This window comes from Euphorbia lathyris, chromosome 2 (assembly GCF_963576675.1).
Source record: "Euphorbia lathyris chromosome 2, ddEupLath1.1, whole genome shotgun sequence".
NCBI lineage: Eukaryota > Viridiplantae > Streptophyta > Magnoliopsida > Malpighiales > Euphorbiaceae > Euphorbia > Euphorbia lathyris.
The window spans coordinates 50,187,950-50,213,805 of record NC_088911.1 but is presented as its reverse complement, the minus strand read 5'-3'; the positions used below and the strand labels follow the sequence as shown (position 1 = coordinate 50,213,805).

At 34.9% G+C, this 25,856-nt stretch overlaps 1 protein-coding gene across 1 annotated transcript; it reads right to left on the bottom strand.

The window, feature by feature from the left end:
• Positions 1-10,079: 10,079 nt before the first annotated feature.
• LOC136218147 (xyloglucan O-acetyltransferase 1) lies at positions 10,080-11,878 on the bottom strand. Its single transcript, XM_066004907.1, has 2 exons — positions 11,417-11,878; positions 10,080-11,335 (listed from the first exon to the last, which is right to left on the bottom strand). Exons 1-2 carry the CDS (start codon positions 11,604-11,606, stop codon positions 10,227-10,229), a joined length of 1,299 nt encoding a protein of 432 aa, XP_065860979.1. The 5' UTR covers positions 11,607-11,878; the 3' UTR covers positions 10,080-10,226.
• Positions 11,879-25,856: the final 13,978 nt, after the last annotated feature.

Below are 25,856 nucleotides of genomic sequence, written 5' to 3'. Positions count from 1 at the left end.
CCCATTTTTTATTCTTTACGATTATCGAATCACTAAGGCAAAGAAAGCTTTCTCACCAAACACTCTCTCTCTCTAAGATTTCCATACCTTCTTCTCCAAAACTATGACTAAAGTTACCTTCAACATCTCTGGTGCTGGTCACTCTAAGCCCAGCTCCGATGAAACTTCCAAGCAAACCTCTGTGCCAGAATCCACCAAGGTCACCTCGCCGAGCAAAGGAAAAACTGGCCAAACCTCCTCTGGTAAAGGAAAGCCTGAAAAAGTCAGGACCTACTCAAAGGTCTTTGAAAACGTTCGAGAATGGAAGGTTGAACCCTCAAGATGGGTATCTGAAGCTTTCGTCCAATCTGAACAACCTTTCTGTGAGTGGATTTCCCAAAATGGATGGACTGACCTATTTTCAATTAGGGATCACACCTATCCTGACCTGGTAAAGGAGTTTTACCACAACCTTCGCGTTGCCAATGATAACCAGGACTACCTGGTAACCGTGGTGAAAAAGAAAACCATCTTCATCAACCCTCTCTACCTAGGGAATTTGCTCAAGTTAAAAACTGAGGGAGCAAGGCTAAGGAGATTTGGAGATCAGGATGGTACTGGGTACGAGGTCAACTTCTGCAAACCTGAGGGCCACTCAGGAGAAGTCTCAGCTTCATCTATGGGTCAGCACCAGAAGATGGCTCATTATCTACTGAGTTACTTTATCTATCCGAAGATCAACTGCACTACCTCAGCAACGAACTTCGAACAATGCTTTATCTGGCATATGCTGACGTACAAACCGATCAACATGCCAGTATTCCTTATCGTTGGCTTCCAACGTAGTACTGGCACGCTGAGGCTAGGATCACTCATCACCAGGATCCTCATTGATCATCAGGTAGACCTGACCGATGAAGAAATAGCTAGAGGATCTGAGATCACAGCAGCTTCACTGAGAGCGTTGAAGTTCGGTCAGCCTTTGAAGAAAGGTAAAGTTGCTGCTGAGGGAACTGCTGTCCCACAGAAAGGAAGAAGGACTAAGGCCCCAGCTTCCCGAAAAAGAAAAGCTGCTGAGACTACCTCACATGATGCTGAGTCTCCAGCTAAGAGGCAGAAGTCAGCTGCTAAGTCAGCTGAGAAAAGGAGCAGGCAAGATGAGCCTGAAACTGAGGACACTAATGAGAAATCTCAGAAGAAGCACAAGTCCTCCACACTGACTCCCCTTGATGCTATCCCTACTAACATTGTTGTGTCTGGTGACTCTCACTACACACAGTGTTTAGGAACTGTGTCTGAAGAACAGGGAGAAGAGGTACAACTGGATGATCAGTTCATCTCCCAAGTAGAGGAAGAACTAGATGGTGACAGTTCAGAAGAAGACGAAGAAGACGAGACCAGCGGTCAGGATGACGCTGAGGACAATGAGGAAACAACCAGTGAGGTTACAGCTGAGCACACCAATACTGGGTTGGCTGCTGGAGAAGAGCAAGAACTTGACCAACACACTGTTGATCAAGTCCAAGAGCAAACTGATCTCCCTCATCATGATCAGGAAGAAACCTCTCCTTCTCACTCAGGAGAGTCTATTCAAGCTGACAATCCTCCTACTCCTCTTTGAAGAAGAAAACTCATCAAGGCAAGTCAGAAAGAAGTCAGTGAGAATCTCCTACCTTTGCCGTTCAACAACCAACGAAAGACCCTTCTGCCCTAAAACTCAAATTTGTTGGTAGAAAGCCTGCGGCATCCATCGAAAAGCAAGCCTCTGTTTCTTCTCAACAGGAACATGCCGACTTAAGTGCTTCCGCAAACTCAACCAGTCAAGTTGAGCCGATTACTGTAAATGATATTATTCCAAGCATGGTGCTGACTCCAAACATATCCGCCCCCGTCAGCACTGATAGTATTCGCGTTGCTACTTCTCCAACTCATCTATCTGCCGATGCCTCAGTTCTACCAGAATCTCAAGTGCAGATTGGAACAAAACTTCCAGTCACTGACCATGTCATTCCTTTGACTCCTCTTCCTACCGGTCACACTGATGTCACTGAAGGCTCTCAAAGCTATCTGAATGCCACTGAGTCCGGCAAAAGGATAATTGACTCAGTGTAAGCATTGATCAAAGACCTTCAACAATCCACTCCTCTTGCTGCTGGGTCTTCATCTATTGAGACTACTCAGCTTTCCCAGGTCACTCAGCTTCTCAACGAAGTTAAGGGATTCAAGGACTTGTTGAACGTCATCATCACTTATCAAACACAGCAAGCTAAGCAGGACGCCATCGCCAAGCTGGCTGAGATCCAGCTGACAACCGTTCAACACTTGAATTCTCTACAACAACAGGTTCAAAACTTGTCAGCTGCGAACCAAGTCTATGCAACCTCTGCTGAGGTCAAGATGCTCTTTGCTCAGCTTCACACCGAGCAACTCAAGACCAATGAGCAAATGGTCTCTTACTCTTAGTGCTTAGTGGAGCAAATTGGTGAAGCTGTTCGATTGCTAAATCTGAACAAGCAGGAGATGGACACTGACCAAATGAAACAAAACGAGATGCTGTCTATCACAAGGCAAACCTTCAATCACATCCGTCACACAAATGTTCAGTGTCAGTACTTTGACACCTACCTTCTCAAAACCTTTCATCAAGTCATTGCTGGACTGACTGATGCACTTATATGGATTGGTAAGTCTGAAGCTTTCATAGTAAGTATGATCAGCGCTGCCGAGCTCAATATACCCGATGAAGTCTCCGGACAGGGAGTTGCCATTTTTGATGGTGTAAATGAAAGCGCTGACCGCCTTAAAACGCTGTCCAACGAACTGACCAGGGCTGTCTTAACCGACAGCTTTAGGATTCCTCCTCCCGATGCTGACAAAATGGGGGAGAAAAAACAAGCGAGAACACCAGCAAGAACGCAGCATGGGTCTAGTCAGTCCCAACAAAAGAAAAGGAAATAGAAATAGGCTAGCTCAGTATAGACTAAGTACGATGTAATCTATATGCCTTGTCTTTAAGTTTTTGTTGTAAACACTGACTACCGATATCAATATATCATATCTGCATCCTTCATTCTATTCCTGAGTTATGATATATATTGCTATGTACTGAGTCATTATGTATCTTCAATTAAATCAGCTATGTTTAACACTTATGAAACTTATTGATTGAATCAAATGCTGATAACATGTTTGACATTGACCTATGTGTTTATAAAACATTGTCTTTTAAGAACTCATTGAACAATAAATTACTCAGCGCACTCTAAATGTTTAAACCTTCCGCTTTATACTGAGTAAATAGAATATGCTATATAAGCTGACCTATATTTGAAAATTGACCTTAGACTTACTCGATTAAACCTGTAAATGTTTAGAGTAAAACTAAGTCAGTAGCTCAACCCTTACGGGGGAGTTTGCTAGGTATAATAGGTCAACTATCATGGGGGAGCTCAATACTGAGTTCCTCGCTGAATAGTTTTGCCAACATCAAAATGGGGGAGTTTGTTGAAACACATTTCCACATAATTTTGATTTGACAAAATTGTTTAAGTACAATTGAAATACATATTCTAAACACACTAAGTTTAAATGCTTTGATTTATTCTACTAATGTGTTTGTTCAAATGTTGAGTTAAATTGTTTATAAGACACAAGAATTAAAAGGTCCAAGCCCAATACAAGTGTCAAAGCCCAAGTCAAACAACTCAGTACAAGTCGGCCCGCGTTTGTCAAAACGTTGTCGTTTTGGACAAAACGCAACTCAGCGAAAGAAGGATCTAGAAGACCTTCGGGAACAACTTCAAGATGAAGCTGCTGAGTAGACTCGACAAACGTACAAGACAGCAGCTGGCTAAGGAAAACTTCCAGACAAAGTATTTCCTCTTTGGGTAAAGATCAGACGACACAGTATGCTGTCCAGTTGACTTTACCATAAAAGGAGAGACAGTCTGCTGAGCTGACCGAAAACAGAAGATATACTAATCTGATTGGCCGAGAGTTCTGAGCAAGTCAGGATGACAACAACAGGAAGCCGTTTCCCTCCAACGGTTATTTCGAAATTCGAAATGACCGATGCCCAGACGTCTCTATAAATAGAGTGCCATCAGAAGCTTTCAACTTACAGAACTTGATCAAGCCATTACGCTGACCAAATCTCTATGCAAAGTTCTGCAAGCAAAAAGCAAAGCAATCTTACACTACATTCAATATCTTTTGTGTAAAAGTCTAGAGTGATTATTTAATCATCTAAGGTGTCTTAGCAAATCATTGTTTAGGACAAACACTTATCATTTCTAGAGATTAGAAAGGAGAGGCTGAGTACTCGGTTATAGTACTCAGCAAGAGATTAGGATTGAGTAGAGGTATAGAGGAAGGTACTCTTGTTATACTCAGTTGCTAAGATTGTAAAAGGTTTGAGGCTTTACCTTTAAAGAGCTCAGTAGAGGATTTGAAATCTCGGAACGTGTTCCGGGGACAGGACGTAGGCTTAGAAGAAGCCGAACCTGGATAAATCTGCTGAGTAACGTATTTCTTACCTTAAAATCCTTATATATATTGCTTGCTTAAATAACCAAAACTGACCAAGTAAAAAAGGTCAAGCTGAGTTGTGCGCATCGAACATCTGAGCTCAGGAATAGACTTTAAGTGCTATCTCCTGACTCAAGTCAAGAAACTGACCTAGTCACCAGTTGACTAAGCCAGTATCTTACTGATCACTCAGCGCCGCTGTTAAAAGCTTTTCTCTTAAGAAAAGAAGTTTGCCCAAACTTAAGAAAAAGTTTAAATAGTTCCTAACCCCCCCTTGGAACTATACTTGCACTGTTATAAGGGACCAACACATCACACTCCACCACTGATGGAGGCATATGAACAATATGCCTCCACCAGTGGTGGAGTGTGATGTTCATATGCCTCTACTAGTGGTGGAGGCATATTGTTCACATGTCCCGATACTGAAAAATTGATATTTTAAAAATTATTCGATTTTACTATAAACAACCGTAAATAAAACATATTTTCGAACAAAATTACGTATCATTAGTCATTTCCCATTTTTTTTCTTTACCAAATTAGTCCGGATTAGATTTTAGAGAGTTTTGAGGTTTTGAGAGGTTTTGGGAATTTGAAAAAATTAGTAAATTTATTGCAAGGGTAATTTCGTCTTTTCATAGGGCTAGGGGTAGAAAATCATGGCTTGGTTTAGTAATCCACAAGATTTTGTGTAAAGAAAAAATGTATATATGTAGCATTAATTGACTCATTAAATGTATTACTCTCGAACTACTTAGCAAAATTTCTCAATTAAAATCCAATCCAACTTCAAAAAATACTTAAAAACTAACACTTTTCTTTATGAGAAATAAAAATTAGCACTTTTACTTTTTTTTTTAATCTTATAATATAGTAAAAATGAATAATATTAATAAAAGTTATACTACTAATTATTGTAATAAAAATTTTAATAGCAAAAAAATAATTAATATAATTATAAAAGACTAATTAGTAATTATGTTATTAATATATATTTTTAAGAATAATTAATGTAATTATAAAAAAACTAATTAGTAAGTATGGAGTTCCGATTACATGGACCTTAAGATCTATTTGTATTTGGTCATTTATCATTGGATGAAACTCTATAATCCAATGATTCACAGATAACTAATATATTTATAGGGTAATTCACTACCATTCTATATATTTAAGACAAAAAAAAATCCCTAAAATAAAGGGGTAACTGATGTTCTTAGTATATAGAAAGAAAAAACAAAGAGAGACAAAGAGAAACAACCCTATTTGGTCGGACTGGGTTTATAATCAGAAAGATAATTCTAGATAAAAAAAAAGGTAACCTAGAAAGGCTAAGGAAAGAATAAAAGAAGCCATTAAATTCATTCAAAATAATTCATTTTAGCAAAAAAAAAAAAATCATCAATAGCTTGTTTTAAACACTCTAAAGTAGTTTCACTAATATGTACTACTCTAATAAACCTTTCGATCACCTCTCCAAGGTTATTCACATATTTTAAACCAATAGTCATTTGCTCCTTTACTGAACAATCTCGGACCTCATCAACCAAAAGAGAAAAGAATTTATCCCCAATCTCATTGAGAATACGTTTTCTCATCTCAGTTGCACAAGCTTCTATAACTTCCTTTTGAATTGAAAGAGAAGTCAGATGATTATTTCTTAGAGCATTTAAATCTACTACCTTCCTTACCTCTTCACTAAGGTCACTAGTATATTTGAGAAGTCCAAGAAAATGACCCTGACGTATTGAGTTTACAGACTCATCATGTCCTCGAAAAGGAAAACCTTCCTCCAAAAGATGTTGAATGGAACGTACAACTGTTGTTAACCAAAAACGATAATCAACCTCTATTGCCGAACATTTTGATGATAACACATAATTGATATTCTCCCTTTTATTTTGGTATTGCAACCACTATTGTTTAACATAACCGTGTGTACTATTCTGATCTCCTTCGTTACCAACAAAATTTTCTAAGGCTTTTTTCCCGTTAGTATAACACGTCTGTGTAAATGCACTATCCCCATATTTTTACCACCGGCAAAAAAATAGCAACATAAACAATATGTAATATCCTTAAATACATTATATTCTGTCACTTATATTTTCAAACCATTTACTTTGAAATTTCCTATTATGCCCGCCAATGGAAGTTGATGGAAAATTATGCTCGAATGGTTAATAAGGGCTTTTAGCCACATACCGTCTCCTCAATGTATCTCTGATATCACTATGGTAAGTATCAATTTGTTTATGCAATCCCGGATTACCAAATATCACTTTCTTACTAGTGCTTTTATCACTTTCTTGCTCAATAGGTCTGAAATTAATATTGGAAGAGGATGACTCAATCAGATTTTTATTAGGCACTAATGTAGAAAAATGTTTCTTCATCTTTAAGATTCCTAACGTGTAAACAAATTATGTTTAATCAAATCACCAATTTTTTTTGTAGCAAAGGAAAAGAAAAAACAAAAACAAAAAACCGCTCAACCCGGGATCAGCCTAGGAAAACTGACCCCCACCACATCCTCCAAGATCAAAGAAGAGATGAAGACCGGTGGGGAAGAGAAGATAGAAAGACCCAACACACTAGAGTGCCCTTCCATCACAAGACGGTCCGCAACACAGTTCTGCTCCCTATAAATATGAGCAAACCTAATAGACTCAAAGGAGGATCCAATCCTCTTAATGCTTTTAATAATGTTCAGGTTATTCCGTCAAACAGCGTTGCCCTCAGAAATCATTTTAATCGCTTCTTGGTTATCCAATTCAACAAGAAGCTTCTTCACCCCAAGCTCCTTAGTAAGTTTCAAGCCCGAGAAAATCCCCCAAAGCTCTGCAGAAAAGGAAGATCCAATACCCAAATTCTGAGAGAAGCCAGAAACCCACCTGCCACCATCATCTCTAAGGACCCCTCCTGCGGTAATTCTCCCGTCTCTTAGACAAGAACCATCAGTGTTGAGTTTAACCACCCCTTCCCTCGGCTTACACCAGCCTAAAAGATTGACCTCCCTCCTCTGAACATCCCTAGGTAAGGGGTCATCAACAAAACTCTCAACCAAGGTACTAATCTTCTTAGAAAAGAACTTAAGGACATTAGGCTGAGACACCACTCCTCCTCCAAAGATCTCCTCGTTCCTCCATTTCCAAATCTAATGGCAGACCACCACAAAAAGAAGGACACCTTGATTTTCAGGCAGAAGAATCCCTTTAATTCCATCAACAAACCAATCATTTTCAGAATGGACTAAAAAGGAAGGTAGCACATCCCTAGGGAGAATTCTCCTCAAAACCTCCTTACTTCTCTCACAATCCCTGAGAGCATGACACAAAGTTTCCTCAAACCCTCTACATCTGCCACAGGCTCCAGAATCCACCAGGTGCCTCCTTTTTCTATCCGAATTAGTAAGCAATCTATTCCTAGTCCCCAACCACAGGAAACTTCTAATACGGTACGATACTTTTAAGGCCCAAATCGTTTTCCACACCCCAAGGGATGGGGAATCCAAATCCTGATAGAACGTCTGAAAAGCAGATTTACACGAATAGGCCCCATTGTTAGTCAGCGCCCAACAGTAACTATCCTTGTCCTTAATTTGATTACTAATGCGAACACCTATGATAATAAGGAGCGATTCCAGACTGAGGTAGGACTCAAATTTATCCCAAATCCACTCACCCTCAGAATCCACCACATCAGCAATCCTCCAGTCCTGAATGTCCATCGGAGGCAAGGAAGTACAAATCTCCAATAAAGGCTTCTTACCTACCCAAATATCCTTCCAAAATCTGATGGACCTGCCATTTCCCACATTCCACCCAATCCCAGAACAAAATTCAGCAAAAACTGCACTAATGCCTTTCCATAGAAAGGAACAATTAGCCACTCTATCCTTAGGCCCCCCAAACACCTTATCCTTCCGGTATTTCCCGCATAAGAGTTGGACCCACAGAGCTGAAGGAGACTGCCACATCCGCCACAGGAGTTTCATTAATAAGACTTTATTATTATCTTTGGCTTTCCTAATGCCCAGCCCTCCCAAATCTTTAGGCTGACAAACCTCACTCCAAGGAACAAGATGAATCTTTCTCCCCTCCACAGCTTCCCCCCACAGGAACCTACGGTTAATTTTATCAAGATCTTTAAGCACAGGTTCAGGAAGATGACAATTTATAACAAGTATATAATATAAAATCCTTAGTTTATCAAATACGCAATCAAAGTTCTAGATCAAATCGCCAATTTACCAAATACTCAATCAAAGTATTTAAATTCTAGATCAAAATACATAAAGTTCATAATAATTTAATAAATACTAACTAAAAGAGACAAAAAAAAAAACTAACCTCAATTTGGAATCTTGCCTTGAGAGAGAGAAAAAAATTAAAGAAAAAAAGCCGTTGTGAAAAAAAGTCAAAGAAGATAAAAGGGAGGTTGCTCAAGAATAAATTAAAAGGAAAGGTTGATGTGTACATGTGTGACTTTTGCGGATTTTTTTGGTCTGTTAAGGACCAAAACGTCATTGTTTTGGTCCTTAACGGATTAAGAAAAATTGGTAAAGAATTGGTCTAAGTTTTGGCCCATCCTGGGCCAAATCAATATGAATTGAGGCAACCCATTCAACTGCCTCAATTAGCACCTCACTTAATCAAATTTTGTGAAGACAGGGATAGATTAGTTGGGTTGTTCTCAGTTGCATTTAAAGAAGTAGGATTAGTCCTAAAAAGAGTTTATATCGTTGGGTTGATCTCGGCAGAATTATTAGCGTTATCATTAACATCGGGACACTATTGTAAACAATGTTTAATAGAGTGTATGTTATTTTGTAGATTTACAAGGATACAATAATTAGTCGTAAGGCTCCTCCCACGATCCAAAACTTCTTCCTTTTTTTCTATCCATCCTTGTTAGATATCCCTTTTCTAGCTTTGCTTTGTTACTATTTAGGTCCAGTCACATTATTTGTTGCTTTTATTTTCTTTTAGCTAAATTTAGTTTGTTCTGTTATATTTCAATTTTACATACTCGTCTATCGATGTCAATTATTTAGATAATTTTGATATTGGATTTTAAAACGATACACATTTTTAGAGATGCTATTATACTCACAAAATAGCTATTTCTCCTCCAATTGTCTCTTGATAACCAAATCTTTAAAAAAGTTGCCTTGGATCCTTTGGAATGTGAGCCTTTTAGCCTAAGAAATGGTCCCCCTCACTCAACTCATAGATTAAAAAGAGAAAGCTTTTTTGTTTGACTTTGAGAGTAGCGGTGTTTTTTTTTCTCACTTTAATTGTAATTTTATTATGGTTCCATTCCATGTGGATAATTAAGTAAAAGATGAAGACTTGTTGTGTGTTAGTTGAGTTGAGTAGTTGAAGACTTGTGAAGAAGCTCGCAATGAAGGAAAACTCCCAAGCTAACCAGATTGAATATCAATTCAAGTGATGTTTGTGTATTCAAGAAACACACATTTCCAACAAAGAAAAGATTGGATAATATGCTAAATGAATGTTATGAAAATATGTACACATACAAACAGACAAAAACACAAAGAACTAAAATTGTAGGGAATGCAGTCAAATTCTCATTTATATCATTTATACATTTCAATCAAAACAAAAAATCAGTATCCTTGGCACCATTTACCCTCTTGTCTTCTGTCTCCCTCCGTTTTGTCTTTCTTAAAGAGCAATAAGCACCACTCAATTTTATTCTTCTCTTAATGATTGATGATTCTTCTGCCATCTCTTAATCATCTCCAGTAATATCTCATTCCAAGTATCTATTGGACCTGGCAAGCACCAGTGTACACAATCATTCTGCACACGCTCAGTTACACCATTTGCAAAAGGAAATGGATACATATAAGGTCCAGGATGACCATCTGCTCTCATTACTGATAATTTAGTAACATCTAATGCCTCTAATCTCACCTTATCAAATTGCAGTGACTTTATCTTTGCAGCTTCAATTTGTTCAATCTCAATTTGTCTCATCTCTGCATCCATTCCTTCAACTGATTTCTCTCCTTCCTTATAAGGTTCTGTTTTTGGACAAGCACCAAATTTATCCCAATCACCTTCAAAATGTGATGGTGAAAAACTAGTAAGAACTACATCAATCCTCTTCCCAATACTTCCTCTTCTTTCGGTTACAGTATTGAGTGTAGTTTTTACTGCCTTCCTTAACACATCATAAAATCCAATTTCTGTGTGGTTAAGACCAGGACAGTAATGGCAACCTAGTATAGAATCTCCTTCATAGTATACTGCTGGATGTAAGAACCAATGCCCAATTGACAGCACAATCATATCAAATCCATTCATATCACTTGCCCATCTCTCATCAATTTGGTCTAAATACAATTCATTATGATTTGGACCAGAATTTGATTTTTCAACACCTTTTACTAGAAATGGTGACCAATAGATTGATATATTGATATTATGAGTTGCAAAATACCATCTCCTGAATTTGTTGTCTTCACCATCTCTATACACGAGTTTAGGAGGAGAGGCAGTAGCTAGCATGCAAAGAAGTGATTCTAATTGATTCCTAGCCATGGAATCACCGACAAATGCCAAATGCTTATTGCTAAATAGTTGAAGAAATTTGATAGGATCAAACCTTGGAAGTTTGCACTGTTTTGGTTCCCATCTCCAGTAAAGATAGCCCAAGTCCGGTCTGCCATGGGCGAGGCAGTTCTGGCCTTCTTTGATTGTGCCACAGCTTGTGCCATTGTATAAAGGACCTTCCTTTTCAGGTACCCATTTTCCATCTGTGTAGTCACAAGCAGTTTCCTCCGCAATTTCCCTTTCTGGAATTGAAAACAAAAAATGAAATTACATGAAATTGCAAAAAATATGATCATATTTGGAAGTTGAGAATGAATATGTACCTAGAGAAGGAGAAACAGAGAGCGAAGAGGGAGAGGAGATGATGATGTGATCAGAGTGAAGAAAAGGGCATGAATAAAAATACAAGCGAAATAAAACAAAGAAGATAATAGCATAAAAAGTCCATGGAAGGAGCTTCTTGGTAAGAGAAGGATAAGAAGAATGGTCTTTATACGGACCCATAGTGCCCATTTCTACAAATCTTTCTCAGAAATGGCTGCAACTAGACAGAGAAGAAGAAGAAGAAAGTGAAAGTAAGTGGAGAGAGAGATGAGAGCATTAAAAAAAGAGGTTAATGGAGTAAAAAGTGTTTTTCCCACATCGAGAATATCATTATCATTGTGGGTTCTGTTTGGCCACCTAATATTGGAAGCAGTAACTTGTTTGTCTTAGTCTCAATTGGAATCGAACATCAATTTGACAATTTCTCTAATCTATGAGCAATATGCCTTATTTTAATTGGGTGCTCTGCTGGCTGATCTTGTGAAACCTGTGACCTTCCATCTAACTCATAACTGTTTAATTATTAAATTAATAAGGAAGGAGCCAGATGAACAATGATTATGTACATGGAATGGAAGAAAGAGAGGCCTACAAAAATATTGTAATCCTTTATAAAAAAAAAAAAAAAAGCACAAAGATTTTGAGTCTTCCCACCGAAAAAAGGGGACCTGTTCGATGATTATTGGGTTGTGTTGTGTGCTTTAAGTTTAACGACCTCAATAATGGCTGAAAAGGAAGGACGTTTTTCTTCTTCATTCATTTATTGCCCATAATATCTCTCTATTTCTTTCTGCACCAACTAGCGTTGCTTTTTCCTCCTTTAAGTAGGTAACATTAAACTGCACAAAATCTCCAATCAAATCCCTTAAACCAATTTTAATGGTTGCAAGTAAGGATTCACTTGTAATTTAGGTCAATTGAAAGCAGGGAGCAAACCATTAAGTAGAGAGAAAAAAAAAACTGCTTTAAGTTGATAAGTCGTTGGGATGAAAGAAAGAAAAATGGCCTAATGCTTCCCCGGCCCCTTAACTTGTCAAAATTGGTCATTTTACCTTGTCAACTCATCGAATGTCCTATTTATCTCCTTAACTCTATAAAAGTGGTATTTCTCACCCCCTCAACTTGTCCATTTATCTCCCCAACTCATAAAATGTTCTATTTACCCCCTTAACTCCATAAAAGTGGTATTTTTCACCTCTTACAATTCATTATCGAAGCCTAAATTGATAACTTTTTGTAAACGTTAAACCTATATTTATGCTATTTTGTAAGTGGAACCTAAATTGATACTTCCCCAAAAATCATAGGCTTATTTTGATACATTATCCCTACATATAATGTATTTAACTTGTTTATATTAATGTTCTTGTTATTTGTATTTTTTATTCGTTCTTTCTCTTTTCAACTTTTTTTTACTACTATAAAGGGATAAGAAATACCATTTTTATGGAGTTAAGAGGGTAAATATGATCATAAGTGGTGAGAAATACCACTTTTATGGAGTTAATGGGGTAAATAGGATATTCGATTAGTTGAGAATGGGTGAAATGACAAATTTGGACAAGTTAAGGGGGTGAGAAATACCATTTTTATGGAGTTAAGGGGGGTAAATAGGACATTAGATGAGTTGGAGGGGTAAAATGACCAATTTGTACAAGTTAGGGGGCTGGAGAAGCATTAAGCCAAGAAAAATATTACTCCGTTTTGTTAGGGGTGTTTGGTTGCTCCTTTTCATGTTCTTTTTTGTCTTTTCACTTTAAAATTGAGAGTTTTAAGTGTTTGGTTAGTGACCTCATGTTTACCTTTTACATCTTAAAAGCAGCATTATGTGTTTGGTTAGTGATCTCTTGTTTGCCTTTTACATCCAAAAATCAGCCTTTTACAAAAACAGAGAATCTTTGCTTTTTGAAAAACCAGCTTTTTCCAACAGCAAACAACAACAGCAAATCGTAACAGTAAACAGCAAACCGTAACAGCAACCAGCAACAACAAACAGTAGATAAAACAAACGGGTCCTTAATATCCTTTGAAGTTTTTTTTTCAAAACCAATACAATATTAATAAGACTATTAAAATGATTAAATTACTCTTAAGTATCGTTTGGTTCGCGGAATGCAATGGAATGGAATAGAATGACTATTCCAGATGAATAAAATAACAAAGAATGAAAAAGAAATTCCTTAGAAATAGTTATTTCTATATTTGGTTGGTGGAATAAAATAGAATGGAATAGATAATTTTTTCATTCAAAAGACAACATTATCCTCAAATATATTACTATAAATTTTTCAAATATTTCATATATATTATTTTAAGAAATATATAAAAAAAACAAAAAAATGGGAACATGAAAGACGGAAAAACACAAAAAAATAGAAAAAACATTAAAAATGAAAAACAATATAAACATGAAAAACGAAAAAATTGTAAAAACACAAAAAAAGATAGGTGGAAAACAGTAAAAATACAAAAAAAAATACAAAAACAAAAACAAAAAATGAAATAAAAGTGGAAAATGGTGAAAATGCCAAAAACATATAAAGAGGTTAATATAAAAAAAACACGCAAAAAATGAAAAAAAACAAAAAAGAATATGCAAATGGTAACACGATAAAAAAGTAGAGACATGGAAAGCTGTGAAAAAACAAAAATAGAAAAAACGCATGAAAATAAGAAAATGTAAAAAAACACAAAAACACAAAAAACGTGAAAAGATGTGGAAAATACGAAAATGTAAAAAACGTTAAAAATACGCCTAAAAAATATGGAAAACAGAAAAACGTAAAAACACACAAAAAAACGTGAAAATTTGTTAAAAACACGAAAACGTGAAAACACAAAAAATGCGAAAATCACAAAAAATAAAAAATGTTAAAACACGAAAATGTGAAAAAAAGCGAAAAACGTTAAAAACACAAAAATGTGAAAAAAAATTAATTTAAAAAACACGAAAATGTGAAAAATGTGTTTATAACGTTTTTTGATATTTTCATGTTTTTGGAATTTTTTTACGTTTTTTCTTGTTTTTCACGTTTGTTCATATTTTCCTATTTTTCACATTCTGTCATGTTTTTATGTTATTCACGTTATTTTGTTCTTTTGTATTTTTTCGTTTTTTCGCATTTTCACGTTTTAGTTTTTTTCTTTTTTACGTTTTCGCATTTTTTTATTTTTTCGTGTTATTCACGTTTTTTCATGTTTTCGTACTTTTTAATGTTTTAATGTTTTTCTATGTTTTTGTGTTTTTTACGTTTTCGTGTTTTGTTTTCATATTTATCGTGTTTTTCATGTATTGTCATGTTTTTGTGTTTTAGCATTTTTTGCGTTTTTGCATTCTCGTGTTTTTTTGTATTTTTCACATTTTTGTATATTTCGTGTTTTGCCACTTTTTTTGCGTTGTTCATGTTTTGTGTTTTTTTGCATTGTTCACGTTTTCAGTTTTTTTGCTGTTTTTTCATATTCTCGTGTTTGTAACGTTTTTAAATTATTCACATTTTTCGTGTTTCATATTTTTCATGTTTTATATGATATAAATTATGGATTCGTCAAAACTTATAGGATTTGAAAATTGGCTAGAGAGAAAGCTGAGAATTTAATTGAGGGTAATTTTGTAAATTGCAAAAAATACAATGTTAGGAATAGCTATTCCATGAAATTAAGGAATAGAGATTCCATGGAATAACTATTCCATCCAAAAATTTGAATCAAATGTGGGAATAACTATTCTTTAAGAATAGTTATTCTATTCCTAGCTATTCTATTCCTACTCTATTTTGCGAACCAAACGAGCCCGAAAGGAATAGAATAGCTATTCCTAAGGAATTCCTATTCCAATATTTGGTTTTTTTTGTGTGGAATAATCATTGCATGGAATGTGTATTCCAAAACGTATGGATTTCTTGATTCAACCTACGAATAACTATTCAAAATCAATATCATCATTCATTTCTAAAATTATTTTCTAACAAATTTCTCAAATCTTATCAATTTTACCAAACTCATAATTTATATCTTAAAAAAAAAACCTGAAAATGGATAGAAACAGATAAATTAAGAAATGAAAAAAATAGCGAAAAATATGAAAACACGAAAAAGTGAATAACACGACAACGTTACAAACCACAAAAACGCAACACACGAGAAAACAAAAAAACGTGAATAAACGAAAAATACAAATGAAAAAATGTGAAAAACAAACGTGACAAAACACGATAAACATGAAAATGCAAAAAACATGAAAAACATAAAAAAACGGGAAAAACGAAAAACATAAAAATGTGAAACCCGCAAAAATGCGAAAAAACACAAAAATCCGAAAACTTCAAAAACGCAAAAAACATAAAAATGTGAAAAACGCGAAAATGCGAAAAATACGAAAACATGAACAAACAAGAAAACGTGAAAAACACGAAAAGCATGAAAAAGTGTGTTTTTAACATTTATTTTTTTCACATCTTCGTTTTTTTAATGTTTTTCACATTTTTTTCATGTTTTCGTGTTTTAGCGTCTTTTCACATTATTTGTGTTTTTAACATTTTCTTATGTTTTCGTGTTTTTTACATTTTTCCCTTTTTGGGGTTTTCACGTTTTCGTGTTTTTAACAGTTTCATGTTTTGTTGTTTCCACATTTTTTCAGGTTTCTGTGTTTTTAACGTTTTCGTGTTTTTCACATTTTTTCACATTTTTTGTGTTTTAGCGTTTTTTGTGTTTTCGAGTTTTTTCTACATTTTTATTCTATTTTTTGCATTTTTATAAATTTTCATGTTTTCACAGCTTTCCATGTCTCTACGTTTTTTTTTGCGTTTTACCATTTCGTACCCTTTTTTGCGTGTTCATGTTTTGCGTGTTTTTTCGTGTTAATGCGTTTATATATTTTTCACGTTTTTACCCTTTTCCGCTTTTATTTTATTTTTTTCGTTTTTTATTTTTTTCGTATTCTTTTCCTTTTTCATATTTGCCCTGAACCAATATATGTATTTGAATAATTTATTATCACAATTAAAAGTTTAAAATAACTAAGAAATTACACTTGAGGGCGATAATGTATTTTGACTTACAAAACTAGTTATTGCAAGTTATTTCGTTCTTTTAACCAAACATAGGAATAGTTATTCTTAAGGAACATCTATTCTATTCTTAAGGAATAGTTATTCTATTCCATTCCGTGAACCAAACGACACCTCAATCTCTAGGAAGTCGCTAGAATTGGTGACTTGCTAGAGATGAAAAAATGAAAAATAAAGTCTCAAGCGTGAAGAAGAATTGAGGGACACAGAGCTGAGTTGGTGAGATCTAACTTATGCATGTCTGACAAACTCGGAGTGAGGCGCATATACTTCTTCAACATTTGTGAGAATCAGTAGTATTCACATGGACTTTGATTACCAAATGAATTTGGTCACTCACCGTTAGATCTAGGCTGATTAAAATTCTAGGGTGGAGATTCAAAGTATCTTAAGGCTTAGATTTAATCAGCCTAGATCTAACGGTGAATGACCAAATTCATTTGGTCATTAGGATCCATGTGAACATTACTGTATTACTTAAACGACATAAGCATTGATCAGTATCCTCCGGAGGGATACAAATCTGTCGAATATCAGTCGAGATGTCGAAAGGAATTAGAAAACCATCAACCCATGTATTATTAATTGTGATGTCCGAAACGTTGCCTATTAAATGTAGTTATTCGTTCGCAGGGATATGTACCTGATTCGCGATCGTGGGATTGATCCATTCTCATGTCCAAAAACTAAGAATAGAGTTAGTGTGAGGGACCCAAAATGATTTATCTTTTACAACCCGAAGATTGTGTTTAAGCGAGTGCCAGAGCATTAATGAGGGGCCTGAACCACGAGGGAAGCCCGTTTGAGCGATGAATTTGCTATGGAGGAGGGTTGTGATAAAATGATCGCTTTGCAAAATATTTCAAATCATTTTCTACAGCATTGCATCATTCATTATATCAATTTTGTGCAGTCCAATGCATCATTCACTGATCGGATTGCATTAGGATTTCCATGAAGCAATGATGAGTTTGCAGCTTGACATATTTCCTGACCAAATAAAGTTTCTCATTGCTATGTTCAATTTATCAATCAGCGAGAGAGGCCACTTGTAGATTGCGGAGGAATGCAATAAAGAGTTGGAAATAACAAACTTGACTAGGGTTAGACGACCGACCATCGATATGAAGTCCCTCTTCCAAGCCCTTATTATACCACAAATTTTATCTACAATAGGTTGCAACCATCGCCGTTTAGGGCTGCCACAAGAATAGATAAATGGGATGGCAAATGTGTTGATACCAAGAATGTGATTGAGTTTTGTCGCGCTTCGATTGGGCATGGAAGATCCCACATAAAATTTGGACTTTGATTTGTTCATAATTTGGCCTGATAGCTTCCCATAAAGATTAAAAATATTGTCCACCTCTCTAGCATTACGCTTCGTAGCACAGAAGAACATAATAATGTCATCGGCATATAAAAAATGAGAAGGAAAAGTTACAGATAGGATCAAAGCATGAGTTGTCCCTGATCAATTTTAGCATATATTAACCTACTAACAAAATCCTCAACGATACAAAATAGAATTAGGAAAAGTGAATCTCCCTTGACAAACTCCTTGAGAGCAAGGAAAATATCCTTTATCTACATTGTTTATCACAATTGATAATTTGGCAGAGGAAAACAAAATCTTAATCCACTATCTGAATTGATTAGTAAAATCGAAGGAACAAAGAACATACATAAGGAACCCTCAGTCCATAATATCAAATGCCTTACGGATGTCAACTTTCACAGCCATGTTACCACCAAAACAACATTTGTTGAAAAGGTAAATACTCTCTGAGGCCCCGACAATACAGTATGAGATAACTCTATCTTATTTAGAATTCCTAATTAGAATAAAACTAAACTATTCTAATTAAGATAAAGGGATTCTAGAATCTTCATCTAGAGATTTGGTCTGGCTAATGAGATCTTGTCTAACTTGTCCCGTAAACCGAACCAAAATATTTTCGAATATTATCATTTTTTCTGGACCAAAAATACTAGATTTATCTACTTGTAAATTCGTGAAACAATTACTTTTCATTAAAATTCTGAAAATTCATATTTTCATGAACAATGTTAGATATGAAACATGTTCATATGTGTATATATATGCATGAGTTAAGGGCTATTTATCCCATTTTGCCAATTTGAGATTGCAATTTATTGATTTATTTATGATAACTTGTGAAAATTTCCTTTGGTTGGAATCTCCTCATGTGAGGTGCCGTTGGGTTCGACGGGGACGCTCCGGTGCCAAAGTTAGTGAAAACTTTAAAGAATTAGAATAAACTTAAAAGCTTTAGAATCTGTATATGAATGTGTGCATTTAGTTCCTATGGTTCTGGTATTTATATAGCTTTCCTATAACTTCCATCATTAAAGCTAAGGGGATAGAAACAAATTTAACCGTCTCGTTCCTTCAATGTCTTTTAATAGCTCTCCAGACATTTATAGATTTTGACGCGGAGCATCTCCCTCGAGGGTCGAGTCCGGGTGAGGGAAGTCGGAGGAGGAACGAGGCATGGACGATCAAGCGAGAAAAGGGGCCAAAACAGCCCACACGATGTGCCAATCGTTCCACACACCGTGTGGAGTATGATCTGATCCGGGGGAGCTGGCACGAAGAAATCTCACTCATAGAGTCAGAAACTGACCCACATGCGTGCCGATCAATCCCCACGCCGTGTGGAGCATGATCTGATACGAAGGAGCGGCACGAGGAGCTGGCACGGAGAAAATACACTTATAGAGTCAGAAACTGGTCCACACAGCGTGCCATTTAAGTGACACGCTGCCCAAAATGGGTGAGCTCTAAGCTCTCTGCAACAGTAGCTCCATCTTTGGTGAGGACGCGATTCGTTTCAGTGACAGAATGTTGATTTTCAGCGACATGATATTGATCTTTAGCAACATGAATCAGCTTTTCAGACCAAGAAGAAAAGACACCCAAAGTTATGGGACAATGAGACCAAGGCTGCCACAATTACTTACATCCCTTAATTACTAGTGTGTCATTTTAATCTTATTGTTTGTACTCTCCTTTTATTTGCCTAAATGCCATTTTGGCATTCCTTTCCCATTCTACCTTTTAACACTCTTGTTTATTAGTAACCCTAATTAGGCTTTTTAGTCTTTTGCCTTTTATTTTGTTGAGCTATATAAGCTCCTATTATTGTAAGGATATTCAACTTTTATCAATACAAATTATATCATCTTCTTCATTGAAGTTTGTTAAAGTTCCCAACCTTCAACAATGGGGGATCTTTGATTTCCTACGGTTTAGTCCATAAAACCCGGGATATACTCTTTCTAGTTTATCTAGAGAAGAATATATTTGTTAGTTTACGATTAAAATTAACCCGTCCCGATTTAATCTATATCAGCTTTGCTTGGGATGTTTATTTGGTTACACCTTTCTATCCAGCTATAACAATCAAGACTTCTTAATGAGGGGTTATTGACGTTCTGTGGGCGAACCTCTATGGCTTCATATCTGCCCATATGGTATTTCTTTAGGCGAATCTCCATGGCGTACGTATCCTTGCACATCACATTCTCCACGTGTCTGGCTAAGATACCATCGTCTCCTTTATTACTGGGAGTTTTACTCTTTAAGTCCTTTGATAACATTTCGGATATTATCAGTCCATTAAAAAAAAAAAAAAAAAGCTGTTTTACCCTATTTATTGATGCATGTGAAGTTTGAATTGAAATTGAAGTTGTATCCTACGAAGAAAAAGAGTAGCTTGGTGCACATGAAATATAGAGTGAAGAGAAGAGACAAGATATACCCAAATTTGATAGTGTTAAGCTCCCTAGCCACATGAAATACATAGTGAATGATTTGATTTTCTATTCGAGTATTTGTATTAATAAATGTTGTGTTGTCCTTTCTCTTCGCACCTTACATTATAATTATAGTACTATTTTTATTGACTCACAGCCTGTCTTTTGTTACAATAATATTGGGTTTGTATTGAGCTACTATTTACCGTAATATTTTTTCCACCTACCGCACTTTTTTGACAATTTTGCCCTTCTCATAATTTAAACTCAAAAAATCAAAACTCTTAAATCCTCTCTAGCTTTTTGGATTTTCAAAAAACCCGACCTAAAACGACATGCCGCCAAAGGCATGAGCGGGTAAAGGCTTCATGAATGCTCCAGTAAGGTTTTTTTTTTAAAAATTACTCCAAAATCACGGGTTTCGCCTCCGAAACGGAGGCGGAATCCGTATGAATTTAGCCTAAATGGACGGGACGTGCCGTTTCCACCACGGGTGGAATGGACGAACTGCCCGTTCCACCCGTGGTGGAAATGGCACGCGCCGTTCGTTCCACCGTACGGTGGAACGAACGGCGCTCCCGTTCCACCGTACGGTGGAACGAACGGCATGCTCGTTCCACCGTACGGTGGAACGGGAGCGCCGTTCATTCCACCGTACGGTGGAACGGTGCGCGCTGCCCGTTTAGGCCAAATCCATTTTAAAAAAAATTCAAAAAGAGAGAAAAAAAAGTTTTGGTTTTTGAGAAAAAATTATGAAAAGGGCATAAATGTCAAAAAGAGTGCGGTAGGTGGAAAAGATATTGCGGTAAATAGCATTACCCTTTGTATTAATCTATAGTATTTATTCAACTTATTATGAGATGCAATAATTGTTTCTCCAAACATTAATGGCTTCAGATCTAAATCTGCAAATAGGATGCTCACATGCTCCACCGACGTTATACTCGCAATTTCTATCAACTTTCTTCAAGTTCTAATTGCAATTAGAAAAATATTATAACTTCTGTACTGTTACTGTATCATAAGTTCTTATTATATTATTGATACAAAACCTAATCACTTTGAAATCGTTATATCAAAACTTTTATTGGGGGCTTAAAATTTGGCACATTTGTTGTTTTCCTCTATGTACTTTTTTTTTTATAGATCATTTACACACCTCATCTAATTGCTATACTATCCTTAATTTTTGTCTTGATTGCACCCTTTAGAGTGTGAATGCCACATATGTCTAACAAACAAGTGTGGACAGGACCGGTTCATTATCGTTTGAAGCTCTAAGTGATATATGAATTGTACTTTTTATATATAAATAAAATTTAAAAATAACATTTGATAAAAAAAATATCTTTTTTTCCCTTCATGGATCTTATATTGGTTTTTAATTTGTACTTATGTGAGATTTTACTTTTTACTATTTTTCTTACTTTAGTTGTACTTTTTTTCTAATGGAATGATATAAGCATTTTTGTAAAAAAAAATATCTTATAACTTTAATATTTGAAAAAAAATTATTCATAGAAATATAAAAATATTATTATTTTCTAGCATTTTTAAACAAAAAATCACTAATTAAAATTTATATTTAATGTTCTTTCAATTTTTTATTTATTTTTTGACAAATAATACAACAATTCCATAAAATATTAATGATATATTCGGGAAATTTTATTATATGAGTCCATATTTTTTTAGGGTCCTACGCAATGTTTTGAAAACCGGATCGGACGTTGAACCGGTGAGACAACTGGTTCAAGGTTCAATAGGTTCAACCGGATAAAAAAAATATATATATAAAAAATAAAATGATGTTTCATTGAACATAAAATTAAAAATTTCATACATATAATAAACAATTCTTAAGTTAACATATTAATTAAAAATTAAAAATCATACAGCTAATATAAAAGTTCACAAATCGGTAACCAATCCTTAATTTAACACATTAATTAAAAATTCACACATCTAAAATCAAACTCATAGTTTAACATAATATTAAGATTAAAATTAAATTAATTAACACCAATTATTAAAGAGATTGTTCTTTACCTAATTTTTAAATTTTTTCCTTAATTCAATATTTTTTTTCAAAAAATGGCAAAAAACCAGGGTCAATCCGGTTCACTGGTTCAACACCGGTTCGCGGTTCAACCCCGGTTTGATGCGGTTTAATATAGTTGAACCTGTATAGCTAAAACCGGACCGGACACTTGACTGGTTCGCGGTTTGACCGATCGGTCCGGTCCGGTTTTCAAAAGACTGGTCCTACGCGACCGTCTCTATTGCTTGAGGGCAGAATCAGCCTTGAGTGTGGATAATGTATAAAAATTTAAAACTGAGATATGTAAAGAGTCCTCGAAAATTTGGTGTGCCAAATGAAAAGTATTGTAAATTTTTATATTGAAATCTCTTGTGAAGAATCAAGAAGAATTTTTATTTTTATTTTTAATTTTTTTATAAGGAAAGAAGGTTCAACACTCCCAAAAATAAAAAAAAATCTTGATGCTTACAGATAGCACATCACACTCGTGATAACCTAAGGAACAATTTCCTGTAAAAAAAAACCCATCTAATCCGCTACCTTATTACCTTTTCGATAAGAATGGAGCACTATGACCTCTCAATCTCTATCTTTCATCTGGTGACACTCATCCAACAACCAGAAGATCTAATGTGGAGAAGAACTTCTCTCACTAAAAAGACGAAGGATAGTAAGAAAATCTAACGCAATAATCACATGCCTAAAGCCCCCTTCCAGCCCCGCTCGAGACCAAAGTACAAACTTCAAAACTCGCCAAGAACAGTTGCATCCTCATAGACCAAATTAGTCTGCTCACTAATTGATAACTTGTTACATGAACTTAGTTACGTGGTTCGACTGTGACGATGATCTGACGTTGTATTAGAGCCAGTAAAACAGTAAGCAAGTTAGAAGGGGTCGGAGTCCGGCAAACCTGCTTTAATGCCTAAGTCAGTTTATGATCAAGGATCGAATGGAAGGGAATAGACTAGTTTAGTGATAATAGTTAACGTACCGAACCTTGTGCTTATACATGTGTATTTATAGTGCATGGTTAGGTTTAAGGTTTGTCACATCTTTAGGAATCCTTACAAGTTTAGGTGTCACACCCGACCCTAAACGACCTCAATCGGCATCGGACGTGAAATAGAAAGATCAGAATCAATACCTATAAGTCTCCAAATTATCCAAATATTATAAATTTCAAACTTTTCCAGAATTCCTCTTAAGTACATTTAGACTATATACATATTTCTATTACATTTAAGTGTCACCAACATAACCAAATCTCCAAATTACTGCAAAGATAATTGTCATAACTAATGACCAAACTGATGACTTGATACTTCAACATTGTTTATCAACCAGTGACTTCTCCTATACATTGCTCTTTCTCGCCTAAAACATTAAAACATTTAAAAACAGTGAGACAAAAATCTCAGTAAGCAATTATCAACTACATAAAATACTTATACTCAAAATAGCTATATCTATAGTTTAATTTTGAAAATGCATCGTATAAAATTCATATTCTTCAAAATGAACATTTTATGGATTAAACCATAATAAAATACTCAAAATAGTACGTTTAACCAAATATGCAATTTAAAATATCAAACTTTCTATCCTTTCTCAAAATACCACACATAGTCAAAACGTAAATCACTGTATTAAAACACTTAATACAAAACCCATGTCCAAAATAGCTATATATATTTATTTGTTTAAAATCTCAACTATACGAAATAAATAGGTTTGCAATTAACCATTTACTCGAATCAACCGTAAATCAATAAATATTTGATAAATTGTATTTTGATAAATACTTCATAAACTGTATCTCGATAAATACTTCATAAATCATATGTCAATAAATACTTCATAAACTGTATCTCGATAAATACTTCATAAATCGTATATCAATAAATACTTCATAAACTGTATATCAATAAATATTTCACAAATCGTATCCATTCGAGAGATAATCCCCGTATGTATCAATCTCCACAATATAATATAATCGAGATATCTCATAATTTGCCTAGCCCGCATGGTCTTACTCAACACTTCTTTGCCATACCCGATAGGTCTTTCAACTGTGTACACAAGCCGTATTTCTCACTAAATACGGACTTTAATAAAAACCACCTATCCGGATTACTCTTGATGGATACTAAAAATATTATAATTTCATAATATAATTTAAAATCAGAAATATATATATATATCTCTCATAAATCAACATCATCTCAATCAATTTCCAAAATATTAAATCATAAATCATTATGGTACTAAAATAACCAATAAACAATTTAAAAATATACTTATCAATAACTTCAATTTCTTAAAAATACACATAAATCATCATATATAAACTTTATTTCAATAAATCACAAATTCGTCAAAATTACTACTTTAACAAACTTTAATTAAAACTAAAATAAACTTTAAGAAATAAACTTATAGAAAATCACTTAATATATACATATACCATTGTTCATAAATCAATCATCAATAAAGTTTCTCAACACATTTTTCTTTAAATTCTACTTCTCAATATATCAAATCCTTCACAACTATTAATCAAATATACTAAGTTCATCAAAATAAAACTCAAATCATGTATACATTGATATATATTATAGGTTAAAATTAACATGCAAATACGTATATAATTACTTTGAACTTACTTAACTTTAAGCTCATGTTAAAAACTAATTCATAGAAACTCCAATTAATCAAATGCATGTTAAAAATCACCACAAAAATTCAATTTTCTGGAAAATATAGAGTTATATATATATATATATATATATACATAAAAACTCAAAAGGGTAGTTGATAATTACTTACTTTAGCAGTAATTGAGAAAATTAGCACATTAAACCTCAAATTTGCCCCTCTAATCAGTGTAGGTCGAACCCATGATAGAAATTTCCAAATCAAAATCACACCGTCCACAATGTGTATTAGGATGTCTAGAACCTACGGTAAAAAAAAATCGGCTCAATCGGACCATGGAAACTCAAGATATCACAAGATTACTGAAATTGGGTAATTTGAGTCTTTGAATGGAGATAATGAGATGAATATGTTTGGGAATTCTTCCAAAACCAAATGCCTTGAAATGTGATGAACGAAATGCATGTCTTGAACATTGAGATTTATGTTCCCAATAAGGGAAAATCTCCCTTTAGGTCCCTCTAAACTTTAACTTCTTTTAAAACTTACTCTAAACTTTTAATTTTACACTTAAACTATGAAATTGGCCTCCAAACTATATCCATAATACTCAATTAACTCTTCAATCAATAAATAAATATAATGTAACATAATATTAGAGCATAATAACTAAAATTAGGGATACAGATGTGACATTAGGATTCTGTATGCCTCAAGGATTTCAGATCCTGAGAGGAACCGTTTGTCTCGTAGGATTCTAGAAGGTCCTTTGATGTATTGAAGCTTGGAGCCTTGGTGATTGGTGATGGGATGCCGCTTGCTTGGGCTTGGGCCGCATCAATGATTTCTGCCCTGTCAGGACCTGTTGGGCTTTTGTTACGCATGGGCTTG

Bases quoted from the DNA above. Each gene is read 5' to 3' on its own strand.
- LOC136218147 (XM_066004907.1), bottom strand. From the start codon at position 11,606: ATGGGCACTATGGGTCCGTATAAAGACCATTCTTCTTATCCTTCTCTT. The intron at 11,336-11,416 runs GTACATATTCAT...TTTCAATTCCAG, and splicing joins CTCTGTTTCTCCTTCTCTAG to AAAGGGAAATTGCGGAGGAA.